Consider the following 25,824-nt stretch of genomic DNA (forward strand, 5'->3'; position numbering starts at 1 on the left):
ATTAATATTCTCAGTTCAGGTTGCTCTAAAAGTGAGAGGAGGCAGAAAGACTATTAAGACATTTTCTCATAGTCAGAAGTTGGAGTTCATAGAAAGTCTAAAAAGCCACAGCATCAGTCAAGTCTGCTCAAACTATTCATTATCCAAAGGCTAGGACATTGGTCCCAATACCATTAAATTACTGAACATTAAAGAGTCCACATATTCTGACTATATACAAAGACAAATCCTAAACTCAGAAAACTAGATAGAACATACTTTTAAGTGACATAAGTTACTCTCAGATTTTACAAATAGAGAGAGAACATAATTTTCTAATGGAAGAAAATATCTTGCATCAGTTTTGATGGAATATAAAAGGTTTATACCCTTGGAAAAATAATAATGAAGCAGTAATTCCATTTACAGTATTCCACTCTGATGTCATTACAGGTGCCAGGTAGTAAACTAAGCAAAGTCAAAGGACATTAAAAATGTTTTTTTTTTTTTAAATTGTGTAAGAACTTCTTGATCAAACAGTTATTTGTTTATTTATGTGTTTACTTATTAAGGAATATACTCAATGAGATGTTTTTTATCAGTGAGACTGATAGCTGAAGAGAAGAGTAATGAATTCACACTATCTCAGAACTCTTCAAATCAAATTCTTAGAAAGATCATCATAGAATCACAGAATTGTTTGGGTTGAAAGGAACCTCAAGGATCATCAAGTTCCAACTCCTCTGCCACAGACATGATTGCATACCTTTAGATCAAGAGCTAGATGAGACTGCCCAGGGCCCCATCCAACCTGTCCTTACACACCTCCAGGGACAGGGCATCCACAACTTCTTTGTGCAGCCTGTTCCAGCACCTCACTACTTTCTCAGTAAAAAAATTCCTCCTGACATCTAATCTAAATCTCCTCTGCTTAGTTTAAAACCATTCCTCTTTGTCTTATTACTATCTACCTGTGTAAAAAGTTGATTTCTCTCATGTTTATAAACTCCCTTTAAATATTAGAAGCCTGAAATGAGGTCTCCCTGTACCTTGTCTATTTTACAGACTACATACATTCTCAAAATTTGTACAGCATTGCATTCTGATGCTTCATGCTAAAATGTACTTCCCATTTATAAACATTATTCTACTCTGGGGGACATGATAGTACACTTAACCGATGTTCTGCATGTCACCAAATTTCTCACTGAATGGTTATATGAAAAGACTGTTCTACCTACCTACAAAAAAAAAAAATAGGAAATATTTATGAATTTTGAGACATGAGAAAATTACGCATGAACAGAAGCAACTGCTTGCTTTACAAGTTAAAGGTGGCAACACATTGTCTGGCTGAAGAACTTCAAGGAGTGAAAAATGTGCAACTGGGAAAACTGTAATCAATGGATGAGCTACAAGTCACTTGCAGTCTAAGACCAGAAAAACTCTAGATAAGAATTCCTGAAAAATCTTTTGGAATAGAATTTATCAGAAAAGAGTAGTTTCCTTCCATCAATATTTTTAAACATTAAAATAGGAATAAATCAAACTAATAAACAACTATCTTGTCATTTAGATCTGGTGAATTGATATCACTGAAGCAGTGATAAAAGCTCAGAACTAGCATGACAAAGATAATTAAAGAAAATAGAAATATTACTTATTCTTTATTATAACACACAACACAAAAATGTATTTCACCTCTTTCTGTCTCTTACAAAGCCATAGAAACCAAAACATTTGGCTTACAAGCTGTATCTGTGAAAGGTACAGGGCTTGTTCCTATGCACTATAGCAATCATTCCAGGGTTAAAAGGCATTCCACAAATAGAAAAGGTAACTGCCATACATGGGCAATGATCTTTTTCTCAAATGTCAGAGTTGTGAAAAGTTCAGTCCAGAGCCAGGCCAAGATGAAAGGAAAGCACATGAGGTATAGATGAGAAGAAAGATAAAAGGGGAATTCATATTTGTGAACACTAATATGAGCAAAATAAGCTCAGTAACTTTAGGATATTAAAGTGTCTGTCTATATACACAAATTAAAGATTTAGTTAGGAAAAAGGTAACAGGACTAGACAGATAATAAAGTGGAGAAAATATTATATCAGAGCTGAAAGCTGGGTGGAGGATGATATTGAAAGATATATTTTATTTTAAAAAGACATATAAGAAAAACAAAATAGTTGCCACAGCCTTGTTGGTAAAAGAGGATTTATTAGCCCCCATGAAAAGAGGCTGGGGAGAAATGGCTAATCGTGTTGAGTCATTATATACTGAGCTTGGAGATGTTTCAGACAGTAAACTAAATGTTATAGGCCACCTGACCAAAAAGAACAACTGGACTGTGAAATGACTGAGCAAATAAAATGAAACACGTTAAGAGTGGAGTGATGGTAAGTCAGCAATAACATAGGAACAGACATGTAGTTATGGTGAAGTGTAACCATGTGAAGCCTGAGGCTAAAAGACGAGGATTTCAGGCTGCAATAGGCAAATTTTGATTAGAATAAGAACTTAAAATGTAGTTATTATGCTCAAGAAATCACATTTTTTTTCTTTCAATCTCTCTCTCTTTTTTTAAACTACAGTATGCTATTTCAGTATGGTTCTCTCCACAGAAAAGACAACTCAGAGGACATCACAGATTCTAGTTCTCTTTTCTGTTTCCTGTTTCCTGTTCCACTTTAAAAGCTTGTAGGCTCATAATGATATTCAGATAATGCACATTTGAATATTCTTATTTAAATATGTCATGAAAATAGTGGCTACCTTAAGGTTTTATTCTAATGTTCATAATTCAAGAATTCTATGTAGCTAGAGACAGATTTGGACCCTTTAACAACAGATGAGTTATGTTTATTAAAAGACAGTTTGGAGAAAACTTATTTTTTATTTACTGGAACTCAAGAAATTCTTACACTCAGTTACCTGAATGAGTGCCCAAGAGTTTGGCCAAATCCAGTCTTCCTACCCCCTTTTTCAGTCACTCAGTCTGTCTCTTCTTAGTAGGTCAACAGTATATTCTTGGACCCAAGCCAAGAATGTAGCTTAGAATGGATTAAGTTCATAGTCAGGACTACAGATCATCCATACAGTCTCTGTATCCAGAAAGCCTTACATGTGAATGGCCAGCCTGCTAACTGCCATAAATTTGTAAATAAAAACCATGCAAATTCCTTAAATTCCTTCAGTTTGGTTAGAGGAGATTTAAAAGAGGATAAAACTTCCTTTTTTTTTTTTTTTTTTTTTTTTTTGTGACAACAGACAATGTCTGTTAAGTAATTCACTGTCAGAGACTCTGTTTAATGTAAAAGGACAAGGACATTGGCTTTATTCTTTTCCTTTCTTTGCTGTCTCTTGCCTGTATATAGTCTGTTTTGTCTTGGTTTTTCTTGTCTGAATCTACCCTTGACATCAGCTAAATAAAGCAATGCAGCTAGTAATAATATTTAACTCATGATTGATATACGTGAGGCAAAAATCTATGGCTGACATTTCAGTCCCTATATGGCTTGTGGTCGTCCACAGAGAATGGATCTGCCATAAGAAGAGGCAACCATTTGGGACTATAATGTTCTGATACATTCTGTTACTCAATAGAAAGCATTAAGGCATACACAGCTTGAAATTCCACTATGTGGTTAGAAGGATATTTACTACATGCTGATGAACACTGAAGTTGTGATGGTGTAGATAATGTCTCCAGGAATACATTAAATAACATAAAATTTTTAGTTCAAAGCAAGGAACATTACAAAATCATAGAATCATAGAATCATAGAACTTCTTGGGTTGGAAGGAACCTTGAAGACCTTAGTTCCCACACCCCTGTCTAGAGCAGGGTTGCCACCCACTGGATGAGGCTGCCCAGGACCCCATCCAACCTGGCCTAGGTTTGCACCACTTAACCTAGCAAAGAACTCTCAGGCAGAAAAAAAATGCAAATAACTATCTGCCAGTCTAGCAGCCACAGTTAAAGTGCTGTGGAATTGACACATATGGCAAAAGTAAACATAAAAAAAAAAAAAAAAAAAAATTGAAACTAATTACACACTGTAGTTTTTATATGAAGTTGAGACTTTAAGGAGAAAAACAGTAGAACCACGCCCAAGTAAAATGTCATGTTAATGCAAGAAAAGACATTGATACTACAGGGGCTGGCTAGAAATGCACATAATAGACATTAGAAGAGAATGTGAAATGTAAATTTTAAATGTAAATTTTAAATACGGAAGAGAAGACAGAGGTCACAGTGCATAAATCAAAAAGGTTTTAATAGCTGCATGACTTAGGCAAATGATTCACTGTAGGGAACAACTCCAACCATTGGCATATCAAAGGAAATATAAGATATAGTTCCTATTTCAGCTACATTAATGCTTATTGAGAACAGTTCACTAAATAGTCAAGTAAAATAACTATCAATCTCAGGATTACCTGTTAAAATGTTAATGTCATTACTTGTGCTCATTCAGAACCAAACACTTTAATTTCTCTTCACTGAAACAAGGGTTATATTTTTTGAATGAACATTCTATTACGACTTATAATTTCATTTAAAGAATTTCAAGAGGAAAAAAAAAGTGGTGTTTTTTATACACCAGTTCCAAACATTTAATGCAAGCCATAACTCTCTAACCTGAACATTTGAAAGTGGAAAAACTGAGGTGGAATAGTTGAATTTGGAATTTATTCCTGTGCTAATGTTTTTGCTCTATTGATATGACTTAACCGTACTGAAAGTGTATGAAAATATATGGAGGCTACAAAAAAGGCAAAGAGCTTGAGATCCATAAGCTCATCAGAGCACTAGGAAAGAGAGAGTAGAAGAGAGGAGGATTAGAGAAAGGCATTGGGAGAGGAAAAAGAGAGCAAAAAAAGACAACACAGTTCACAGTTTGGTGGCTTTTCAAAGTGGGACTAGAATATGAAGAAAGAAACCTGGGAGGATATTAGACAGTCTCTTATGACAGTCTCATAAAATTTTATTCATCATGATATGAACAGTTGATGTATGGGCTATAATTATAAAGACAGGTGAATTTCAGCACTAGTATTTTATTAGGTCTGTGACCATCATGCACTTGCATTTGCCTCACTCTAAACTGTATGACATACAGATTGTTCAGTGTTTATTTATATTTAACTGTTCAATGTTTTGTATTAAACATCAATTATGAAATAATTTTTCCTTAGTAAAAAACAGTTTTTCCACAGATTCTTTGAAGAAAAAACTGACTAGAATGGTAGCCTGAATTCCTTGATAAGCTAACAATGTTATCATAAAAGAATAAGAAATAAAATTCATTTTGAATTGAAGAACATACTGTTGATGACAGCACAACAACCTTGATTATGCCAGAAGTCATAGAATAAGAAGTTGAGGTTAACAGTTTCAAAGACTCATTGCCATTTAAATTTCTACAATGGGCAGGGAGGAAGTTTCTTTTCCAAGCAATAGGGAAAACAGTAAGTACTTCTAACTCTGGTACTAGAGCCTGGGAATAGATGTTATTTATATATATTCTTATTGTTTAATCAAAAATCAGTTATCAATATAACCAACATTATTTAGATTTTTGTCTCATAGAGTATCATAGAGTCCTCAGAGTTGGAAGGGACCTTTGAGGACCATCTAGTCCAACTCCCCTGCAATGAACAGGGACATCCACAGCTACATCAGGTTGCACAGGTCCTTATCCAGCCTCGCCTTGAAAGTCTCCAGGGACAGGGCATCTTCCATGACTCTAGGTAAGCTGTTCCAGTGCCTCACCACTCTCACTGTAAAAGAGTTTTTGTTTGTATCTAACCTAAATCCACCCTCCACGAGCTTGAAGCCATTTCTCCTTGTTCTGTTGCCACAGACCTTGGTTAAGAGTCTGTCTCCTTCTTTCCTGTATCTCCTGTTTAGATACTGAAAGACCATTATCAGGTCACCACACAGACTTCTCTTCTCCAGGCTGAACAGCTCCAGCTCTCTCAGCCTGTCCTCGTAGGAGAGGTGTTCCGTTCCATGGATCATTTGTGTGGCCCTTCTCTGGATGTGCTCCAACAGAAATGTGCTTTAACACAGTGGTTTCCAAAAATATAAGTCCATCAGCAATTTCTGTGGAACCAGAAGCCAAAAACTAAGGAGAATCCTGGATATAGCCTGAATACAGGCTAGGAAGAAACAGCTTTCTCTGTCACTGTCTCATCTTTAGGCAGTTCTTTGGGATAACAGTACTGAAGAGGTGATAGCTACATTCTGTGATGAGCTACAGTCACAATGAGCTACAATCACAATCTCATTTCTTACTGAGGACAGTCTTTTAGCCTTTTTGTATGATTTTGTCTCATGTGCCCACTTCTCCTTCCATCATCTAAGTAGATTTTTCATTTCTTTCTGAGGTAATCCACCAGACTTTCTTTTCATAAAAACACTTCTTCAAAACCTGCTTATTTTCTGATACTCATAAAAAGAGTTACCAGTTAATCATTCCTTTTTAAATGCAGCTAGGCATTTTTTTTTCTTGTTACAAACTTCCTGAGTGGCCAAAACATCTTTTATCTATCAAACTATATTCGTGCATTGCTGTATGAAATTAGGTTTCAGACATAATATGATACATATCATCAACCTGTACTTAGACAAAAACAGCAAAACATTCCAAATTGCAAAATAAATAATAAGTACATTACCTGGTAAAATTACATCTTATTACATGTCAATACTTTTATTTCTACTGACATACTTAAATATTTTGGATAAAGTTGAAGAATACAGTTTAGCAACAGAAACCTTTTGAAGTACTTCAGTGTTGTTGATTGCAAGGTTGCTTTCCTTGCTTTTCATGCTCCTAATCAAAAGACAGCAGCAAAGCATAAAGTGTCTAGTTATTTCTTTTACCAAAGAGACATCTGAGGCAGCTCTGCTCTGTCACCTTTCTGGTAAAGCACTCAAGATACTCATATCCACATTTTATTCACATTGAGTATTTTAACTTATCTGAATATCTAAAATGTCCCACATCTGAAACAAGGGCTCTGAATAAAAATTAACTTTTCTTACTTTTAAAGAAATAGTCCTTTTGAAGAAATGTTCTAATACTGTTGATAATAAGGGGAAGTGTAACCAGAAGTGTAACTACAGTGACCAGAGTGCATGTATGTTCTTCATGACTTGAAGCACAAGTGTGTGGTGGAGTCTTCTTCAATTTTTAGTGACAGAAGTCAGAAAGACTTGTTCTCACCTATATCTCACCCAGAAACCAAACCCTTTCTATTCATGGATCTGGCCAAACTGATCCATGCTTTTGTAATCCTATGCTTCGATCAATCCAATTTGTTCTTCCTTGGTCTGACCCAGATGCTACTCCATAACCTACAGATGGTTCATCATACTGTATCCCATCTGTTAAATAGAACACAGTAATGAGAATACATCATACCAATATTCCTCACTTCCCTTTGGTTTTCATTCTAATCCTTAGCACAACTGAAGATCCTGGTCCTTTCAGTAGTCCACAACTAAATAATCTAAGAGAAGACCTCTTCTGTCTGCTTCTTGTTGATGGGTTCAACAGAGATGTTATGTATGAAAAATGTCAGATTCAAACTTGAATGTATGAGACAGAAAACTCCTGGCTTCAGAACTACTTTCTATCACACATTATATTTTGCTCTGTTTTGTGATGTTTAGATTGTGACAAAAACTGATCTCTTCTTGTTTGTTTTTGAGCTACCAATGGAATGAACAAAGCACTGCACTCCTGTATGAAAAAGTACAAACCATGTAGTTTGTAAGTAAATAATTAAGGCTGACAGGAGGAACAGTTCTATATTGAAGTATTATTAGTGTTGTATTAGTTTAGCATACTACACTTCAGCACTATAACCTATACAGTAGATACAGGAAAAAAAAGTGTTATAAATCTGAACTACTGACAACAATCACAGAATCATAGGGTTGGGTTGAGAAGGACCACAGTGATCATCAAGTTTCAACCCCCCTGCTATGTGCAGGGTCACCAACCACTAGACCAGGCTGCCCAGAGCCACATCCAGCCTGGCCTTGAATGTCTCCAGGGATGGGGCATCCACAACATCCACATCCTCCTTGGGCAGCCTGTTCCAGTGCATTAACATCCTATGAGTGAAAAATATCCTCCTAACATATAACCTAAATCTCCTGTCTTGGTTTAAAACCATTTCTCTTTGTCCTATCACTATCCACCCTTGTAAACAGTTGTACCCTCTCCTGTTTATATGCTCTCTTCAAGTACTGGAAGACCGCAATGAGGTCTCCCCAGAGCCTTCTCTTCTCCAACCTAAGCAAGCCCAGTTCCCTCAACCTTTCTTCATAGGAGAGGTGCTCCAGCCCTCTGATCATCTTAGTGGCCCTCCTCTGGACCTGTTCCAAGAGCTCTGTGTCTTTCTTGTGCTGGGGGCCTTATTATATGTGAAGAAAAATCCTATGATTTTAGAATTTGAAATTTTTCAAGGCATATAATTACATGAATCAGAGCAAGTTTGGCATTTAAATAGGAATAATATTGTATATCGGTGGTCAATAGGTGGAAGAAAAGTACTATATTATAGAAACTCAGTGCAGTGCAAGAGAAATGTAATTATTTTACTCAGCAGAATAATAACTACAACAACAAAACACCTGGGCACTGAAAGTGTTGTTTGTCTCAGAATTTAATTTTTAAGCAGAATGGTGGTCATATTTCTCTGGAAAAGATGGATAATAGCAAAACTATTAGCCAGATTTCTTGGTGAAATTTTTGCTTTCCTAAAATCAATACTGTTGAATTTTTTTACTATTGAATTCCATTAAGAATTCAAGCAAGAGTGCATCCCTTGAAATTTAGATGAGATACATTTTCATGCATTATTGTATTTAATTGGTGATTGCAACTCTTTGTTTTACTTTATATTTGTTTCATTCTCTACTTTTGTGAAACAACTTGAAGAATAAGAAAAGGCTAAAAAATTCTCTAGAACCAATTAATGTTACAAAACTAATAATAACACAATACGAGCATGCAAGCTTATGTAGTGCCTTTCATGTCAAAGTATCCCAAGGCACTTTGTAACAGAAACTCAATAAGGAGTGTAAAAGTGCTTTGTCAGATAGGATAAGCCATGGGAAAGGGGGAAATTAATTATGCCTGGATTTAAATTTCTTAGCCAACACAGTGTTTAGAACCTTGGTCAGAAAAGACAGTAGTTCCAATATCAGTATCTAGGGAACACAGTAGACTATTTCATTTTTAATTCTTGAGGAACGTTCAATAGTTCTTCCATAATAATATAGGTATGAGTAATATGAATATGTTCATAGACTACATTTTCAAAAGGCAGCTCTTGCCCCTCTAGCTTCATTTTTCATGCACAAATAAATTCACAAAAGTCAATCACGTGACTCTCATGTCAGTAAAGTCGTTTGACTGCTGAGATACGCAATATGAAATTTTGTTTTGTAGAAATTGTAAATACCAAGTTAGTGTCTGGACAATGACTTTTTCGATGATTAGTTCAGTGTTTTAAACCACTGTATTTTCTTTTCAGATGCATTTCACACTACTGGCAAAGAAAGCAATCCGTGACATAGTAGTTCTTAAATAACAAGTATTTCATACAGAGAAGCAAAATTGCTTAGGAAAACCTATATTAATTGATAATGTATGAATTAAAGCTTCTCTGATGTTGCAGAAACTTGCACATCCTCAATTTTTCAAACATTTTTCTCTGAGGAACACATGGACCATACTCATTTTTGGATGACTGCCTCTTTGGATTAATGCATCCTTCTGGTGTGTAAATTAGGGATGAACAGAAGAGAAAGGAGAAGCACTAAATCTCAGGAAACTGAGGCTATACAGAAAAATGAGGTTCACTGTAGAGCTGAATGAGTGACTCACCATGAATAATTTATCTGAAAACTTAACCTACAATTGCACTCGTTGAAGATGTATAAAAAGATTACAGTTTCCCCTTTTTTATTATAAAACAAAACTTCTAAATATTACATGCTCTGAAAGTAATGCTTCCTATTTATTTCCATGAAATGATGACAGATACAAAGAGCACAATAATGTATTTGATAGCACAGATTCTCAGCTACAAAGCAGTACTTTTGAGCATAGTCACCAGCATTAGTTGTTTGGTCTTTATATACAGTTATTATCAGTTAATGTCAATAGGTGTATTTTTTTTTTTCTGCATGGAGTAATTCAGTGACACACCTTTGCTTCATCTGTACTTCCATGTCAGACGCTATTCTGTCAGACTGCCCCTTTGCTGCCAACTGTTGCACGGCAACAAAATGTAATGGGATACTGGTGGGAAGGTTCAACCTCTACTGCTATACAACCAACATCTGCCTCTTGATGTCGTGGGCCAACGTAATAAAATGGGAGACATTACTGTCAGACCAGCTCTCATAGTTCTTAACTGCAAAAAAACTTCCTTTAAATATTTCATGCCCGATAGTAAGAGAGAGTAGCATTCTGAATGGTCTAATAAATAACATGATGCTGGTTTTATTCCCTAAATGGAAGAATCCATGTACTTCAGATGCCTGCTATGCAGCTCAGTTGTATGTGATAAAAAAGACTGAATATGAGAAGTTAAATTAATTTGAGCACATCTTTTAAGAGTTTTTTTTTGTAAAAATGTTTTCATTATTTATGGTGCAGTATTTGTGTTTTGGATGGATAACTCTAGGGATTAGCATCTACTGTAAATATTTCTCTTGAGAGCAATAAAGAGTGAATTTGTATTGGTAAAAATTTGAATTTAACGCTATGTGCTCTTTTTGTGAAGACCGAGTGCTGAAGATATAACAATCTTTACATAATATTTTTCTTATGCTCTTGGACCAGCTATGATGATAACTGATTCTCATAGTAATAAGATTTAGATATATTCAAATTTTACTAGGACGGTCTGTAGAATCTCTAGTTTTGATTGAAACGCCATTGTTTGCACAAATTTGAAAAGTACTTTCTGCTATTTCTAAAAAATGTTGAAACTCAGTAAGTACTTGATGAAAAATGAGCATATTCAGAATTTTTACAGAAAGAGACTATCAGTTTTATAAAAGCCATCCAATAAAAACCATATAAATGTTCATGGCTCTTGGAATGTTCAGATGTTAAAATGCTATATTTATTACAACAAAAATAAGGCTGAAGACTAATCATAAGCCATAGTATTTTTGTTGTGTGCCTTGACATAGGCTGCAGATAAAGACAACACACTGCAATCCTGCAAATTGTGCATCATTTTTGATTATACCTGCATAATTACTGCTAACTTTTTTTTTTTTGCATCTGCATCAGAACACTCTTTTGTCAGAGCAAAGCCAAACCTCTGCATATTCTGGATTTTCTATTTTATAGCAATTTATCGATAAAATCAGAAAGTAAAATTGGAAAAGATAAATGACATGAGTTCTTACCTGAGCTCTTGAGCTATAGAGTCCACTTGAACTGTTAATAAAAGCAGAAGGAAAGAATGAATTAGTTTACACTTCCAGACTTGTGTTTTCTGCGACCTTGCACCTGCCTATTTGACGACTGAGGAACAGCTATCAAAACACAGGTGATTATTTCATGCTAACCATGGGATTGTAGCTACCAGTGGCAAATGTTAGCTGAATATATAATTCTCACAGTTATTTTAGAGTGCATGAAACCTGAAACATAATCTTCAGTTAAAAAAAAAAACAAAACAGGAAAAATGATAAGAAGAAAACAAATAGAATGGTGCATGTTTGTTGAAAGCATAAGAAATCTGCTTTTTCTGAATTTGGGAATTCAATTTGGGAATGACAAAAGCCGTGTTTTTACAAATACCTACCCAGACAAGAGTATATAGCATATTGGCAAAGCCAACAGGTGGTTCTCATGTTGCACAGGCAACTTTTGTGGGTTTTTTTAGCTTCTGGGAAAACATTCAAGAGCTATTGGTTCATATACATTTGTGTGCATGTGTATTAAAAATATAAAGAAATCCATAAATTTTAAAAAGGCATAATTATCTTCTTAAGTGAGAAGAGTATGAATATAAAATCTTCTATTAAATTTGATTTGTATGTTAGCTCAGAGACTCTTTTAACAGAGAAGATATGCTCTAATATTGAGGTTTGAATAACTTCTGTACTCAGTATCTTTCTTATCCAGTAGCATTAAGTCCTCTGTTGTTCTGAAATTTTTAGGTTTTAACTTAACTTTCAGAGGACATTTTTCAGGGATGCTTAAAAGACCTGATATTTTTATCGTTTTTGTGCTTATTTCCTCATCTATGGGCAGTGGATAGCATTCCACCTCATATTCTCTGCCATTTTCTCAGTGGAGTCTAGCATGTTACGCTCCTTTGGTCATTTGAATCTAGAGAATTAAGATAAACTACATGGTAATTTTTCCCTCTGACTAGAGCTTCAAGCTGAAGGCATGATATTAACAACCTAGAATTTCTGAGTTATGTCAGTTAATCAAACCAGTCCTTCTTTTTCTCTTCACAATGCTAACAGTGGAAAATTCCCTTTAAAATCAGATTGGAAGATGGATACTTTGTGTTTCGGAAAACAGTCATAAGCAAAAATGCTTGCAGGGAAGGCAAATCTTTGACATTTATTTTTATGTATCTCAATTTTTCAATCATTATCAAGAGTCACAAAAAGTGTTATGTATTAATATAAAAAGTTATTTTCCTGAAAGGACTGTATTGCTAGTCAATCATGTTTTCCAGATGTTGAGATCATTAAGTGCTTGTTTATCTCTCAGTATTGCATTTCCATCTGTTCCTTACAAAAAGAGAGGAATAGCTGGGAAATACAACTCTGTCACAACTTTGCAGAATCAAACAGAAGTACAAGTTCTTTAAAAAAGCACAGGGTTCTCCTGTATTGCATACATCTGATTAAAGTAAATTTTCTTCTGAAGCATTTACATGGGTAATTTACTGATAGCTAATGGCAATAGGCAGAAAAACATTCGGTTGGCTGAGACAAAGTTTGGTACGTTATTTTGAAAGAATCCACTCAATATTGTCTAGCTCTACTCCCTATGGAAAATCTATGTTTGCATAATAAAACACATAACCTTTATTTTCTTTAGAAATAGCTCAAAGAAAATAGTATACAGTAGGGTTGCTTTTTTTTCTGCTTTTCTTTAAGCCATAGCTAATAACATCATACCTCTTAATGTCAGCAGTCTGTGTCCTGCACTGATTAAAAAAGCAACCCGAAGGAAGCTACACACTCTCCTACTGCACATTAGGGACTGTGCACAGAACTATCGTATTTCATGGTGTGCTGGGCACAGGGTCGTGGAATGTGCTTGCTAACTCACCCTTGGTTCCTTTTGAGCGTGTGCGCAGCTTTTTATTTTCCCCATCTGCATCCATCTGTAATATTAACACAAAGTCTTTAATTCATTCATTTTGCCATTGAGAAAAAAAAATCTCCAATGCTTTTTTTTTTTCACATTTCCAAAGGGTAGACAGTAATAGAAAGAAGAATAATCATGCCTTATTAATCTTGTCAAAGAGATAAAAAGCCATCTGTGAATATCTAGTAAATACCTAGGAGATACCTTTAATGGCACAGATTTGTTTAATAAAGTGATGTTAATGAGTGACTCTTTAGGTTTAATGACAAGGTCTACAGGTGTTAGCTGAAGGTATAAGGTTAGAAATGGCAATGTTTTGTGACTACTGCTTTCAACATCCACCTCCTGGAAGAAAAGGTTCCAGAAACACTAGTGCCTACAGGCATCTTACATAACTGTTGTAACTGAAGCATATCAGAAGAGCTGCAATGGAACCTGCATCTGACTACATCATTCTTAGAGCATGAAACCCTCTTGTTTGAATGCTGACTACAGCACATGTCCAGTTTGGGAACACTTCACCACTTAATCATATCTCATAGAACTTCTGGTGAAAGAAACCATTATAGATGTATGAGCCTTTGGGGGAACATAAGATCAGGTTTGTATTTCACATTAAAACAAAACAAAACAAAACAAAAAAACAGATGAGCTGCTGCCATCAGATTTCTAACTGAAATAAGAGAGACCTTGCAAGAATAGCTGTTCGCATGACATTTTTGGCTACAACTAAACCAGCAGTGGAAATATGTACCTTCTGGTCTTGGATCTGGCCCAGACCCATAATTGTAGGGGCAGGTTTTCAATCCATGAATTTTATTACAAACCCCTGAAATTCAAAGGGATTAAGATTTCATGAAGAGCTGCAGTGGTATACAGCAGACTGTTTAACCATGTAATGCTGAGCATGTCCAGGGAGGCGTGTGGAAGAATCTGTCATGAGGAAATTTTGTCTAGGCAAAACAGCAAGAACTCACTAATACTTCTTATTATGGTAGTATCTTACTTCCTATTTTTGCTTTTAATCTTAGTTTCCCTGTTTGTAATATGGTAATGACCCAACATTCTGCAGTTCAATATGCAGGAACAACTGCATGCATCAGCATCTGATTTATGTAACTCTTTCAGGCAATAGGTAGCTAGATTCTGTGGGTCTCAGAAGTTGTCTATGCACGACACCTGGGAATTTTTTCCTGCAAAAGGTGACAAGACAAAAAGCTATGTAGACAGACCCTTTCCATTATTTCACTCACTCACTTATTTATTTATTTATTTATTTATTTATTTATTTTCCTGAGGATCAGCAGTACTTATTTGCCCCACTGAGGGAAGATGCAAGAAGCTGTTCATGCCTTTTTCTATTCATAGAGTTTGAAGATCTGAGGATGCTCTATTTTTAGCTTTACATGACTCAGATAACTGAGATGTTCTGAAGGTCTAATCTGAATGAGCATTGCAGAATATGACAAATTTGACCTGAGAATGAAAGAATAAAGTCAGCCTTGCTAGTTTAAAAAACATTTCTCTGTTATCCTGTTTTTTTTTTCCTTTTTGCTGTTGTGTGTTGTGTGTATTACATAATATATAACAACAGGAATCAAAATACCTATTTGTAGGAGAGAACACAAGTATCTGAAAAGGCTATTCATGTACTTGAAGAAGTCTAATTCTAGAACCCAGGTTAGTGATATCTGAAATGAAAGTATAAATTGATTGAAATGCATCTAAAACCCAGATAATGTTATCTTTTATCTGTTTAAATTTACATCTGATGTTGATTATTAGCAGGGAAGTAACACAAGTGGCTTGTGTTTACGTAGTAGTGCTGCTGGCAGCCTTTACTTGTCACTATCCTTAAAACCTGGAGAGCGAGTTTTAGCAATGCGACTGCAATGGTAATGGGAAATACGGCTCTGTTCTCTGATGCTGAGTTGTGATTGAAGGCACTGACCTGCCATAGACTTATAATAGGGGAGCAGGTGTGGCAATGATGGACTTTAATTTCCTTTAATAAACCTTTTATGTGCCACACTTTTACTGCCATTCTATGCTCTCCAAGGTCCTGCACATAATAGGTTCATTACTTTTGATTACTATAGTCTATTGAGACAAACAACTCCAGAACACACTATATATTATGTTCAGTTAAACCAATATAGACTATTTATCCACTGTGCATTATTTCACCTGCAACTCTACAGACAAAATTAACAACAGCTCCTGTAAGCTAAAACTATTAAAACCACTGGTACTCCTTTGTCATCATTTCATAATAAATACCACACCAATCACAGTGCTGCTCTTTTAATTATGAAACAGAAAGTGTCCACTGCTTCTACTGAACAGCAGTTACTCTGGTCTAAATAGCATGTTACACTGTGATGAATATTTTAAAACTGCACAATGAGTGAAAACCAACAATAAAATCAATGTAGGTGATTTTTCTATTGATTTTCTTTCCTTGCAATAATTTGAAATTATGAGAGATGTTTAATCAACTCAACTCTAAAATTTATTGTGCTGTTTAGCCCACTGCAAGCCACATATTAAAAGAATCATCACGTATGCATTGCATAAAAACAACTTACTAAATCCCATGCGTCATTAGCTTTAAACCTATAGAAACGTAACTGAATACAGTTTATCATCAAAATTCTCAAAATTTAAATATATTATTCCTTTTTTTTTTCAGAGATTGCATGACACTAATGAAAAAAATAATAAAGTTTCTCTCATTATTTTTATCTTCATAGTGATTGTTTTGCATGAAATTACAGCCACAGACAGTCTTCAAGAAGTACTCAAACTTGTAAGACATCCTTGGAACAATGAAAGTGTTAAACTAAATAAGAAATTCTGCCTGAATTTTTTAACGAGGCAATTGCTATCAGGATTTGAATTTGAGAGATATATCTTATTACTGCTGTGTGCTGGAAAGACTGGATGGACTCTGGATGATGCTCCATGCTCTCAAATGTAAGGATGATCAGGCCTCCCTACCAGTACACACGTTGTCTTGAGACAAACAGTCATAAGAGATAGATTGTTCACATCTGTATAAAATCCATACATGATGTCTTCCTGTAAATGTTTTTATCCATCAGGACGTTATCTAAGTTATGGCCAGGAATTTTTTACTCAGAGCTGCATTCCCATATTTTTAGCGGCAAGATTCACAAATCCAAATATATCCAATAGTGACGACTAGTAATTCTATGAATAGTGAAACTAATTCCACTAAATCTTATAGCTAGATTCTATGATCTTATAAGTAGATTCTCTGATACGACAGGGTTTAAATTCATCTAAGCACTTTCTTTTCAAATTGAGTTGAAACTTGCTAATGGACTCAAAAGGAATTAGTGAGAGATAATAGAAACACAGAGACAAAAAGAGAGTTAGCAGATATACAGTCCTAAATCACTATGCAAGTCAGCTAAGAAATAAGCGCCTGCCTCAGAGTTCCTTCAGTTATGCCATGTTCTTGTGATATAGAAGTGTATTTTAGATGTTAACATTGAATGCTTTTCCTGAAAGTATGTCCCAACAAATTTCACTGTTTATGAATGCTTTCTGTCTGATTTTGTGAATTTCAGTGTGATACTCCCTCTCCTCTTCCTCCATTTGTGGTTGAGACAGTAACTAGACCCTAGTAAATGGACTGGAGTCATGATATCGCAAATTCTGCTTGGCTGAAGTTAGAGTAACTTGCTAAATGACCACGATAGTATGTTCATGTTCCCCAGATGAATTTACTGGTGAAAAAGCAGCAATCATACTTTCTCAGAAAACTATTTAAGAGGTTTGGGCTACAGAAACCAAATTTTATTTTTGTTCACACTGCAATAAGAAGACTCAAGAGCAACACCTGAAAATACTTCCCTGATGGAGAGAGTCAGGATTTGGCTCTGAGTTTCTTTTGTGAGTGTGTGTGTGTGCCCAGAGTCTGTTCACATATGCATATACTGATACAATGGAATCCAAGAGTGTGACAGCTGAAACAGGACATGTGCAATAAATGTTAATAATAATAATAACAGTAAAATAATTATTTCAATTTACTTGCACATTTTTAGTTCTCAATTTCAGAAACAAAATGGTTACTTCTATCTTGGTAGGATAGCTTTACAGCACATTACTGTGAAATAAACAACGCTGTGGGCACAATGTTGCTGATACATGTAAGTAAGAGCATTTTCTAATTTCTGCTCTGTTCTTTGGACAAGCATGAATGACTTCACCTAAGCGCATTTCACGTTCCTGGAGTTGCTACTTTCCTTTTGTGTAACTAAATCACCAGTTTATTTAGAGGTAAGACATATAAAGTTGACATTTTCCTGGGATTTTCCAACAAAATGTTCTGTTTGATTTTCAAAATGAAACATGGAAAGTTTTTCAAAACTTCTCAGTGACAAAACTTTGCTGATTTTGAGAGTTCTGGAAAGAAGAATAGTTTTTCTCTTCTTTCTGTTTTTTGTAATCTACATGTGTTTGTATAGAGATAACGTCTACATCTGTCATTAGACTAATGAACTTACTCAGAAAAAGAATGATGCCTTTTAGGGCACACACGTCCATCCTTAATTCCAAAATACAAGTCACAGACTTCAAAATTGAAGTCAGACACTGGTGCACACTGCAAACATCTCTATGCTGTACCTGTACCCCAAGGTGACATGACACAGCGTGTCTCTCCTGACAACAGATAATACCATTATAGCAATTTTTTTCAATGCTGTTAGTAGACATATTTTACTATTTCTTTTCAACAAGTTATTTAAGAATCTAACACACTAAAAAGGAATATTGTCATTAGGGTTTTTCTTTTGGTATCGTAAAGCAAAAGATTTCCTACGTTCTATCTGGAAGTACAGAGCAGCATTCGGTTGCATGTGTATGTATGTGTGCTAAGTGCATCTTTCTGTCACTCGAAGATAGCTTTTATTTCTTTTTTTTTTTTTTAATATTAAGAATTCACCAAAGACTGATTGTGTGAATTACAAAGCAAGAAGAAAACGGAAAGCACAAATATAGCAACTTTTAGAGAAAGCTTCTATCTTCTGATTATTGGAAGTAAAAAAAAAGAAAACACATAAAGGATATGAAGACACAATTTTCGGGAACATTATTTGCATTGTGGCTTACAGTTCCTTGTTCTTTTCTTTTAATCACATATTGATGCCCAGAATGGAGAAAAACAAAGCGAGTGTTCTTTAAGACTACTACTGAAAACAAACCTTGTTATTTGATAAGTAGTCATCCCATCTTTATTTTTGAAACTTTTGCTTCAGTTTACACAATGCTATTCTTGATTTGTATCAGAGGAAGTTGAATGTCATGGAAATAATTAGTTCACGTGTTTGTTTCTTGGGAAATAAAATGAGCAAGTATATCTATTGAGTGCAAACCTTAAAGTATAAAGTTAATCATCGACAACTGGCTGTGGATTATACATAATTTTAAAATGTAGATAATGTTTTAATGTTGAAATAACTACTTGAAAACATGTAGTGGCAAAATAAACCTTAAGTCAGAGACAAGCTTGAATAACTTTGTAACGAGGATGATTTATTTTGATTCTCACTTCTGATTTCTGAGTTGTCACTGCTGTTGTATACTTCATCCATGCAACTTTGCACAACTGGCAGTGCTGAATATAAACCAAAGCCATATGTTTATGTCCTTTTGCCAAACGACTACAGCAAATAGTTCTATTATTCCCTTAGGTAACCAACGTGTGCCAAGTATTTCTATTAGTCTGCTTTATCAAGGCTTTAGAGGGCAGAGATACAGCTTTATGAAATTAGGGGCAACTGCTAGCTTTTTAAATTAAGAGAAAAATTATATAGTATACCGTGGTGAAATGCAGCTTGGCATAAGATGATCCTAGTTTCTGGGGGCTTGTTTCCTTTATTTTTATTTCCAATGTACTTTAATGTCTTGTCACTATTTCCTGGGCTACTGTGTACTAAACATCATTTTTCTTCCTACTGAAGAAAGAGTCAATTAAAAAAAAAAAAAAAAAAAAAAAAAAAAGGGTTGCCTTGACATCTAAAGACCTTTCAGAAAATGTATATTAAAATAATTAAATCAATATGCGTTCATTAAAAACAAAATCACAAGCTATTCTTCAGACTGAATTTAAGCAACGCATTATGAAATAGGTTCTTACTTTTGGAGTCACATAGATTCAAAGGTATTTGTGTTCTTGTTGGCATTTAATTTTAAGAAACAGTTCAGAAATGAAAAAAATAGAATTTCTACATATTTACAAAAGTTTCCATCTTTTTCAATAGTTCATTATTTTTATATCTGATTCTTAAGATTGCTGTTCTTAAAACAGCAGATACAGTAAAAGAAATATAGTCACATTGCACAAAACATTACAAAGTAATCTAGTACTTCTATGGAGATGTATTTTGATTCAGATTCATTCTTTTAAATAAGTTATCTCACCTTTGCGTGTTTCTGGGTGAAAATATGTGCAGATTCCAAAAGACCAGGTTCACTCTTCCCAAGATGTCTTGCCCGATTTAACAAATAATCCTGAAATTCATTCTCTGAAAAAGAAAACATAATAAAAAAAACCAGCTATACTAAAGAAAACATAGATGAAACAGGACACTTTTTATATTAAACAGGCAAAGAATCTTTTTTTTTTTCTGTTTTTTTTATTATTTTTTCATGAAAAGTGTAGCACACACACATGATGTTTTTAAAAGGTAGAAATAATAAAAATTTACTTGTTTTGTGGTACTTTTTAAATATGGTTTATGCCCTCTCCAATATTTTATCACTTAGACCTTAAGTTTTTCTTAATACACATACAGAAAAGCACAATTTCTATGTAGAAATCCGAAGTCAAATATTTTTTCTGCATCAGTACCCCATCAACTGAGTAGAATGGTTTGGCACATGGTATGGAGTAAAAGATAAGCACTCTAAAATATTTCAATAATGATGGAAATAAAACCATTTAATTTTTTAGAATCTATTTATGTATTTTACTTTGAATATCAATGTTTAAAGCTGGACAGACTGACCGCATTCTCACTGTAACCAAATGCGGGATACCTTGACTGTTCTCCATTCTTAATATTTATTATTTCCTATAATGAAACTCCTGCTAAACCAACAATAGTGATGAGAGAAAAAGAGCTTATTAAAATTTTTTATCTGAGTGTACAATACAGATAACCTTGCATTCAGAAATAAGGAATAACTGCACCATTCAAACACTTAAAGAAAGTTGAATGCACTTGCAGCTTGATCAAATCTGTCTGTGATTAGTTATTAAACAGAGACTTCATATTAACATCTCTCCTGCCATCAATAATCAAATTATAAAATTCTACTTTCACTTGCAATTTTATGGGTAGCTTTCAAATAGCATCCCGTGTATTTAGTAAGATTTATCTAATTCATTCTATCTATTCCACTTATAGATTAATGAGAAAGTTTGCAGATAAACTTCTGGAACTTCAAGGTGAAACTTTAACTATTTGTTTAATGATACCCAGTGACGTTTTGCCAATAAAACTTGTAATTTTGCATTTCTGAAATTGGAAAGCCTCAATTTAAACAGATTCTCAGGCAGGCAACAGCTTAGTGAGTGACTAAATTCAGCTCGAGTCCCAATAGATAGAATATTATTTGAATCCCATCAATAACTTTTAATTAAAATAAATAAGCTTTTACCAAGTAGCAAAACAGACAACAGATGCAACATAATGAAGGGGGAAGAAAAAACAGAACAAAACAGCCTAGTACTGAGAAGATTTTTAAAGCTGTTTTTTAGCCAATATGTTGCTGGAAAATTATGCTGCTTACCCTCAAAGCCCTCTTTCCCCATTTTTCAACGTTTACAAGAAAGAGAAGAAAAAAAAGCAACACAAAAGGAGTATTAAACTATCACTATCTACCTGCCTTGTCTTGTCTTTGTTCAAAATACACTAACCCTAAAACAAAAAATCTCTTAGAATAGCTATAGTGGTGAACAAATCACTTTCTAAAGCCTAAAACTTAGCAGGTTTTGGTCTAAAATCCTATCATCTTATGCATTTATTAGCAATATATTTTTCATTTATTTTCTCAAAGATTGCCAATAAAGAACTAAATCACATAAGGGAGTAGCTGTAAACCCTTTGACTTCCCTAATGTCAAACTCATTAGCATCCGAATAACCACACAGCAGCACATCATCTGCACAATTGCAATTTTTTACTACTTTTAATAGCGTTTCTCAAAGGGCTCATTTTCAACTTTCTTCAGTGGTTTGTTGGTTCTCTGGGGAAAAGGAGCTTCCTGACGCTCACAGCTTCCACTCAACAACCAGGCCGTTTGCTGTCAGAAGCATCAGCCCTCTGCCCTAACCCCATCTGCTGTCTCTCATCCTAAGGGAGCGAGAGTTAAGACAGAACAGCTGAGATCCACTTGGAAAAGTGCACAAAGGACAGGAATATATACAGAACTTTTTGCATTTAACTTTACATAATAAACTCATACACTGAAAGTACTCTATTTAAGAAAATGACTCTGGGGTAGGTCAGCGCCGGAAAGGAGGGTTTAAAATTGTGCTGGAAAACTACATGCAGAAGTGCCATTTGCTATTTTACTCCCATCTGCCTTGTATGCAACATCATCATCTATCTTTGAAAAGCAAAGCATTATAGTAGGACAAAAGCAAGACTTTATATAAAGCAAAAACTTAACCTCTCTTCTGTGTTTAACTAAAGCAGAAGTTACTGGTTAATAAGTTTAAATATGCTATTTTCTCTTTCTTTCACATAACAGGGTGCTGGCAACCATACAGACGATTCGTGGGTGAGTACCCAGATTTTAAGATACAATGTTTCATAAAAACTCTAATACAATATCATGCATCTGTCATGTTATAAACAGGTTGTATCGGATTATTCTGTCATGGGACGTGACATGCCCCAAATGGAATATAAACTGTGTGTCATCCCTGTCCACGCGCCAAGAAGCAACATACTTTTCAAATACAATGCAGGGATCTGATGCTTAAGGTATCAAACAAATTCATTTTGGAAAAGTTGGTTCTGATTAACATCTGAATCTTATACGATGTATTATTGAAAAATACTTTTTAAAAGTATATTTTATCCATTGTAAAATTGAACATGGGACAAATTTGGAGGCATAGCAAAGAATAGTGAAGAAAAAGCAATGCAGTGGGTTCAGTGAGGATTGGAAAATGAAGATCTCACCCTCAAGAGGCCACAAAAATCATCTATCTAGGCTACTGGGAGCTTTGATGATAGGACTGTTGTTGATGGTTATCATAAGAAATAATTTATGTCAACCAAGGTTCTTTGGAGCAATCTTTCCCCTTAGGACATATGCTGACGTAGGCCCAACCTTTTCATGGTGTGCATGAATTCATTTACCTATTTTAATAAAGAATTGGGAAAGAAAGAAAAATACATGTGATTTACAGATGATAACCGTTGCCTATTCTTCAACTCTTATGCAGGCCGAGGGAGGTGAATGTCCCCCTCTACTTCAAGCAGCACCTAATTTCAACTAGAATGACAAACTTCATAAACCCACAAAAATGGAATCAATGAGTTCTTTGATTTGTCAATGTAATGATTCAGTGAAGTCACCTGGAATCTATGCAATTCATTCTTTGGTTTAAAGCTATTTCTAGTGCAATGTGATTTTCTACTGATTCTGAAGTGTTAGTCTACTATGATTCATGACTCATACAAGGATACTGATGTGAATCACAATTTGGGTCCTGATCCACACTGTCACATACATGTGAGAAATCCCTTCAAACAACCATTCTCACTGACCCATTGTATATGAGCAAAAGTCCACATTGTGGTCAGATCACTAGAGAATTCCTGAAAATTTAATAATGAGAAAACACATATCGTACAATTAAAAATTATGTCACCAGGAGCCTGAGGATGTTTTCTCTGTCAGCATTTCAGTGGGGAAAAAAAAAAAAAAAAAGCATATAACATCTGTAAAAGACCCTGAACAATAAATATTTTTTAATATAATGGATAAAATTTCCAATGGATGAATTTGATTTTCTCTCATTTATCACATCACTAGTTGATATATTAAAAATATGAAAATGAACATGCACAACGGTTTGTGATTTGTTAAGTCAGAATGGAAGTAATAGCTAAGGAAACAAATTAAATGAGCTCATCACTATGACCTCTGAATATTTTTTGTGTTTCTACATGGACAGTGATTTCTCTTTCTCAATATATAATATTCAGTATTTGAGAAAATATCTAAAAAGAAAAGGTGTCATTACAAAAAGAAAAGATATAGAGAGCTCTTGACTGCAGTCAGATCTTTATCCTGTACATGCTGAAGTACATAACTTCACACATTAAGTTCTACTCAAATTTATGGATCATCTCAGTGAGACACTTAAACACAGGTGTAATGTTCAGCACATGAGTAAACAGATGAATTTCATTCAGCCTTCTGATGTTACACTGGAGTAGACATGGGAAGCCTTGGAAATCAAAAGGGAACTACTTGGACATGTGTGTTTTTGTTTGTTTGTTTGTTTGTTTTTATGGCTTGAGCTTCAGAAAGCAATTTCCTTGGGGCAGTGTACTCGTCTTTACACTTGTTTGACTCAGTGTGCAGGGATGTGAAAAAGGATTGTAGCTGCTTACAGTATTGTATTTTACCAACCACAAGACTAAACTTTATCTTATTTAGTTCTACCCTGAGATGCACAGGAAGTCATGTGCAATACAGCCTCATAATACTTGCAGTTGTCCTTCCACTACCTATAAAAATGCACCCCTTGCATCCATCCTCTGTTTTAAACATGGCAGTAATTCCAATGCCATGTGCAAGACCGTATTTCACCTTGCAGAAGGGTTTAACTTTCACCTGATTTAAGCAACAAACTATCCCTCAAAGATGCCCAGGGCTTTTCTGTAATTAACAGAACTGAGTTTAGATGCTATCCATGACTGATAATTCCAACACCTTGTGAAAAAAAAAAAAAAAAGAAAAAAGAAAAAAGAAAGAAAAGAAAAGAAAGAAAAGAAAAAGAAAAAGAAAAAGGAAAAAAAAAGAAAAAGAAAACCAAAAAAGAAAAAAAAATGGTTGCATGGTGTAAACATTATAAACATATTCAAATAAGCTTAACACAATCTGCCATGCTTATTTCTGCCTAGATCATGGACCAGCGAAATGGTTAATGCAAATGGATTTATAATTTGCTTTGGGGGGCCAGTTTCTTCTCCTTATTTATTAGCCCAGCTGATGGGGCAGATTTGATGAGGCACTTCTGGAATAATTGAGTCATCACACAAAGAAGGCTGCTAGCATTCAGAGTGGTTTTATCAGCAGCAAGCAGGCCTGATTACTGACAATTACACTCTGATCCGGTGATGGAGGAGAAAGAGCCAACGAGTGGGAAATGTCCGTGTTTCTATCCAGGAATAATTTCTACATTCATTTTACATGCTAAGTGTTTCCTATCTCTGCATAATAAACTGTAAACAGGAATAGATGGCACAATGTCCCTTAATATTTCCTGGTAATGAAGACACAAATGTACAGTGAGTGCTGATAAATATAGATGAAACATAAGCTATTCTCTGACTCTGTATTGTTACCTTTAAAATAAATGCATTTTGGTGGTAAAAGCATAATCATAGCTAATGCAAAAAAATGACAGAAGATTGAAGCTGTCCTTGTAACTACACAGAAACTTTGTAAAAGTCCTGTTAATCACTGCTGTTCTCGAGGCTCATAAGCTGAAGGTGATATACTGGAAGGAGCATCATTTTGTTTCTCAGTAGTCAACTATGGAGAAACTCCCTTGCTTTGACACAGTAAAGGAGAGCAACAACAGTGACCTCCATTAACACTTCAGGGATAGAGCACATCTCAATGTGAAACTGAAAAACAATGAGACCTCTCCTGGAAGACATCTTCACTATGATAAATTCTCATTTTCCTCCCATCATCCTTAAGATGGTGTTTCTAACAAATAACAAAGTTAGACCGTTGATTTCATGAGTTGTGGTTACCCATGCATTATTCCTGTTAGGATGCCATTTCTTAGCAGGCAAAATGCTATCAGTTATTAACAAAATACTGAAAGCAGAACTTCAGAAAAATATGTTTCTTCTCTGACTCAGGAAAAAAATACATGGAAACAGACATACTGAGGAGCTGAAATGCGATTTTGTGTTTGTTGATGCACAATTACAGATTTCAACTGGAAAACATTAATGCCCCAGTCTAGGGAGAGTTCTTTTTTAGAGTTGATCAGGCATGAAACACTGAATAATAAACTTCTGCATGCTTGTTTATTCCTTTTCCTCTTTTTAAACTAATGCTTAGCTTCAAAAGAACTAAAAGTTATTCTCTGTTCTCCTGTGGTAGCTATGGTAACTATGTTTCATTAAAGTAGCCACTTAACTTCAAGGCTTGTGTTACA

General features: G+C 34.8%; 1 protein-coding gene across 5 annotated transcripts in view; it reads right to left on the reverse strand.

Moving 5' to 3' along the window:
* ST18 (ST18, C2H2C-type zinc finger) overlaps positions 1-25,824 on the reverse strand; it is a 175,582-nt gene that overhangs the window by 56,458 nt on the left and 93,300 nt on the right. For all 5 annotated transcript variants that reach the window (XM_025147958.3, XM_015282653.4, XM_040695972.2 and 2 more), the window contains 3 exons: positions 19,821-19,924; positions 13,326-13,380; positions 11,432-11,462 (listed from right to left, as the gene is read on the reverse strand). In XM_025147958.3, the coding sequence (XP_025003726.1) occupies positions 11,432-11,462; positions 13,326-13,380; positions 19,821-19,924 (190 nt within the window). The remainder of the gene's footprint in view (positions 1-11,431; positions 11,463-13,325; positions 13,381-19,820; positions 19,925-25,824) is intronic.

This window comes from Gallus gallus, chromosome 2 (genome assembly GCF_016699485.2).
Source record: "Gallus gallus isolate bGalGal1 chromosome 2, bGalGal1.mat.broiler.GRCg7b, whole genome shotgun sequence".
Classification (NCBI taxonomy): domain Eukaryota; kingdom Metazoa; phylum Chordata; class Aves; order Galliformes; family Phasianidae; genus Gallus; species Gallus gallus.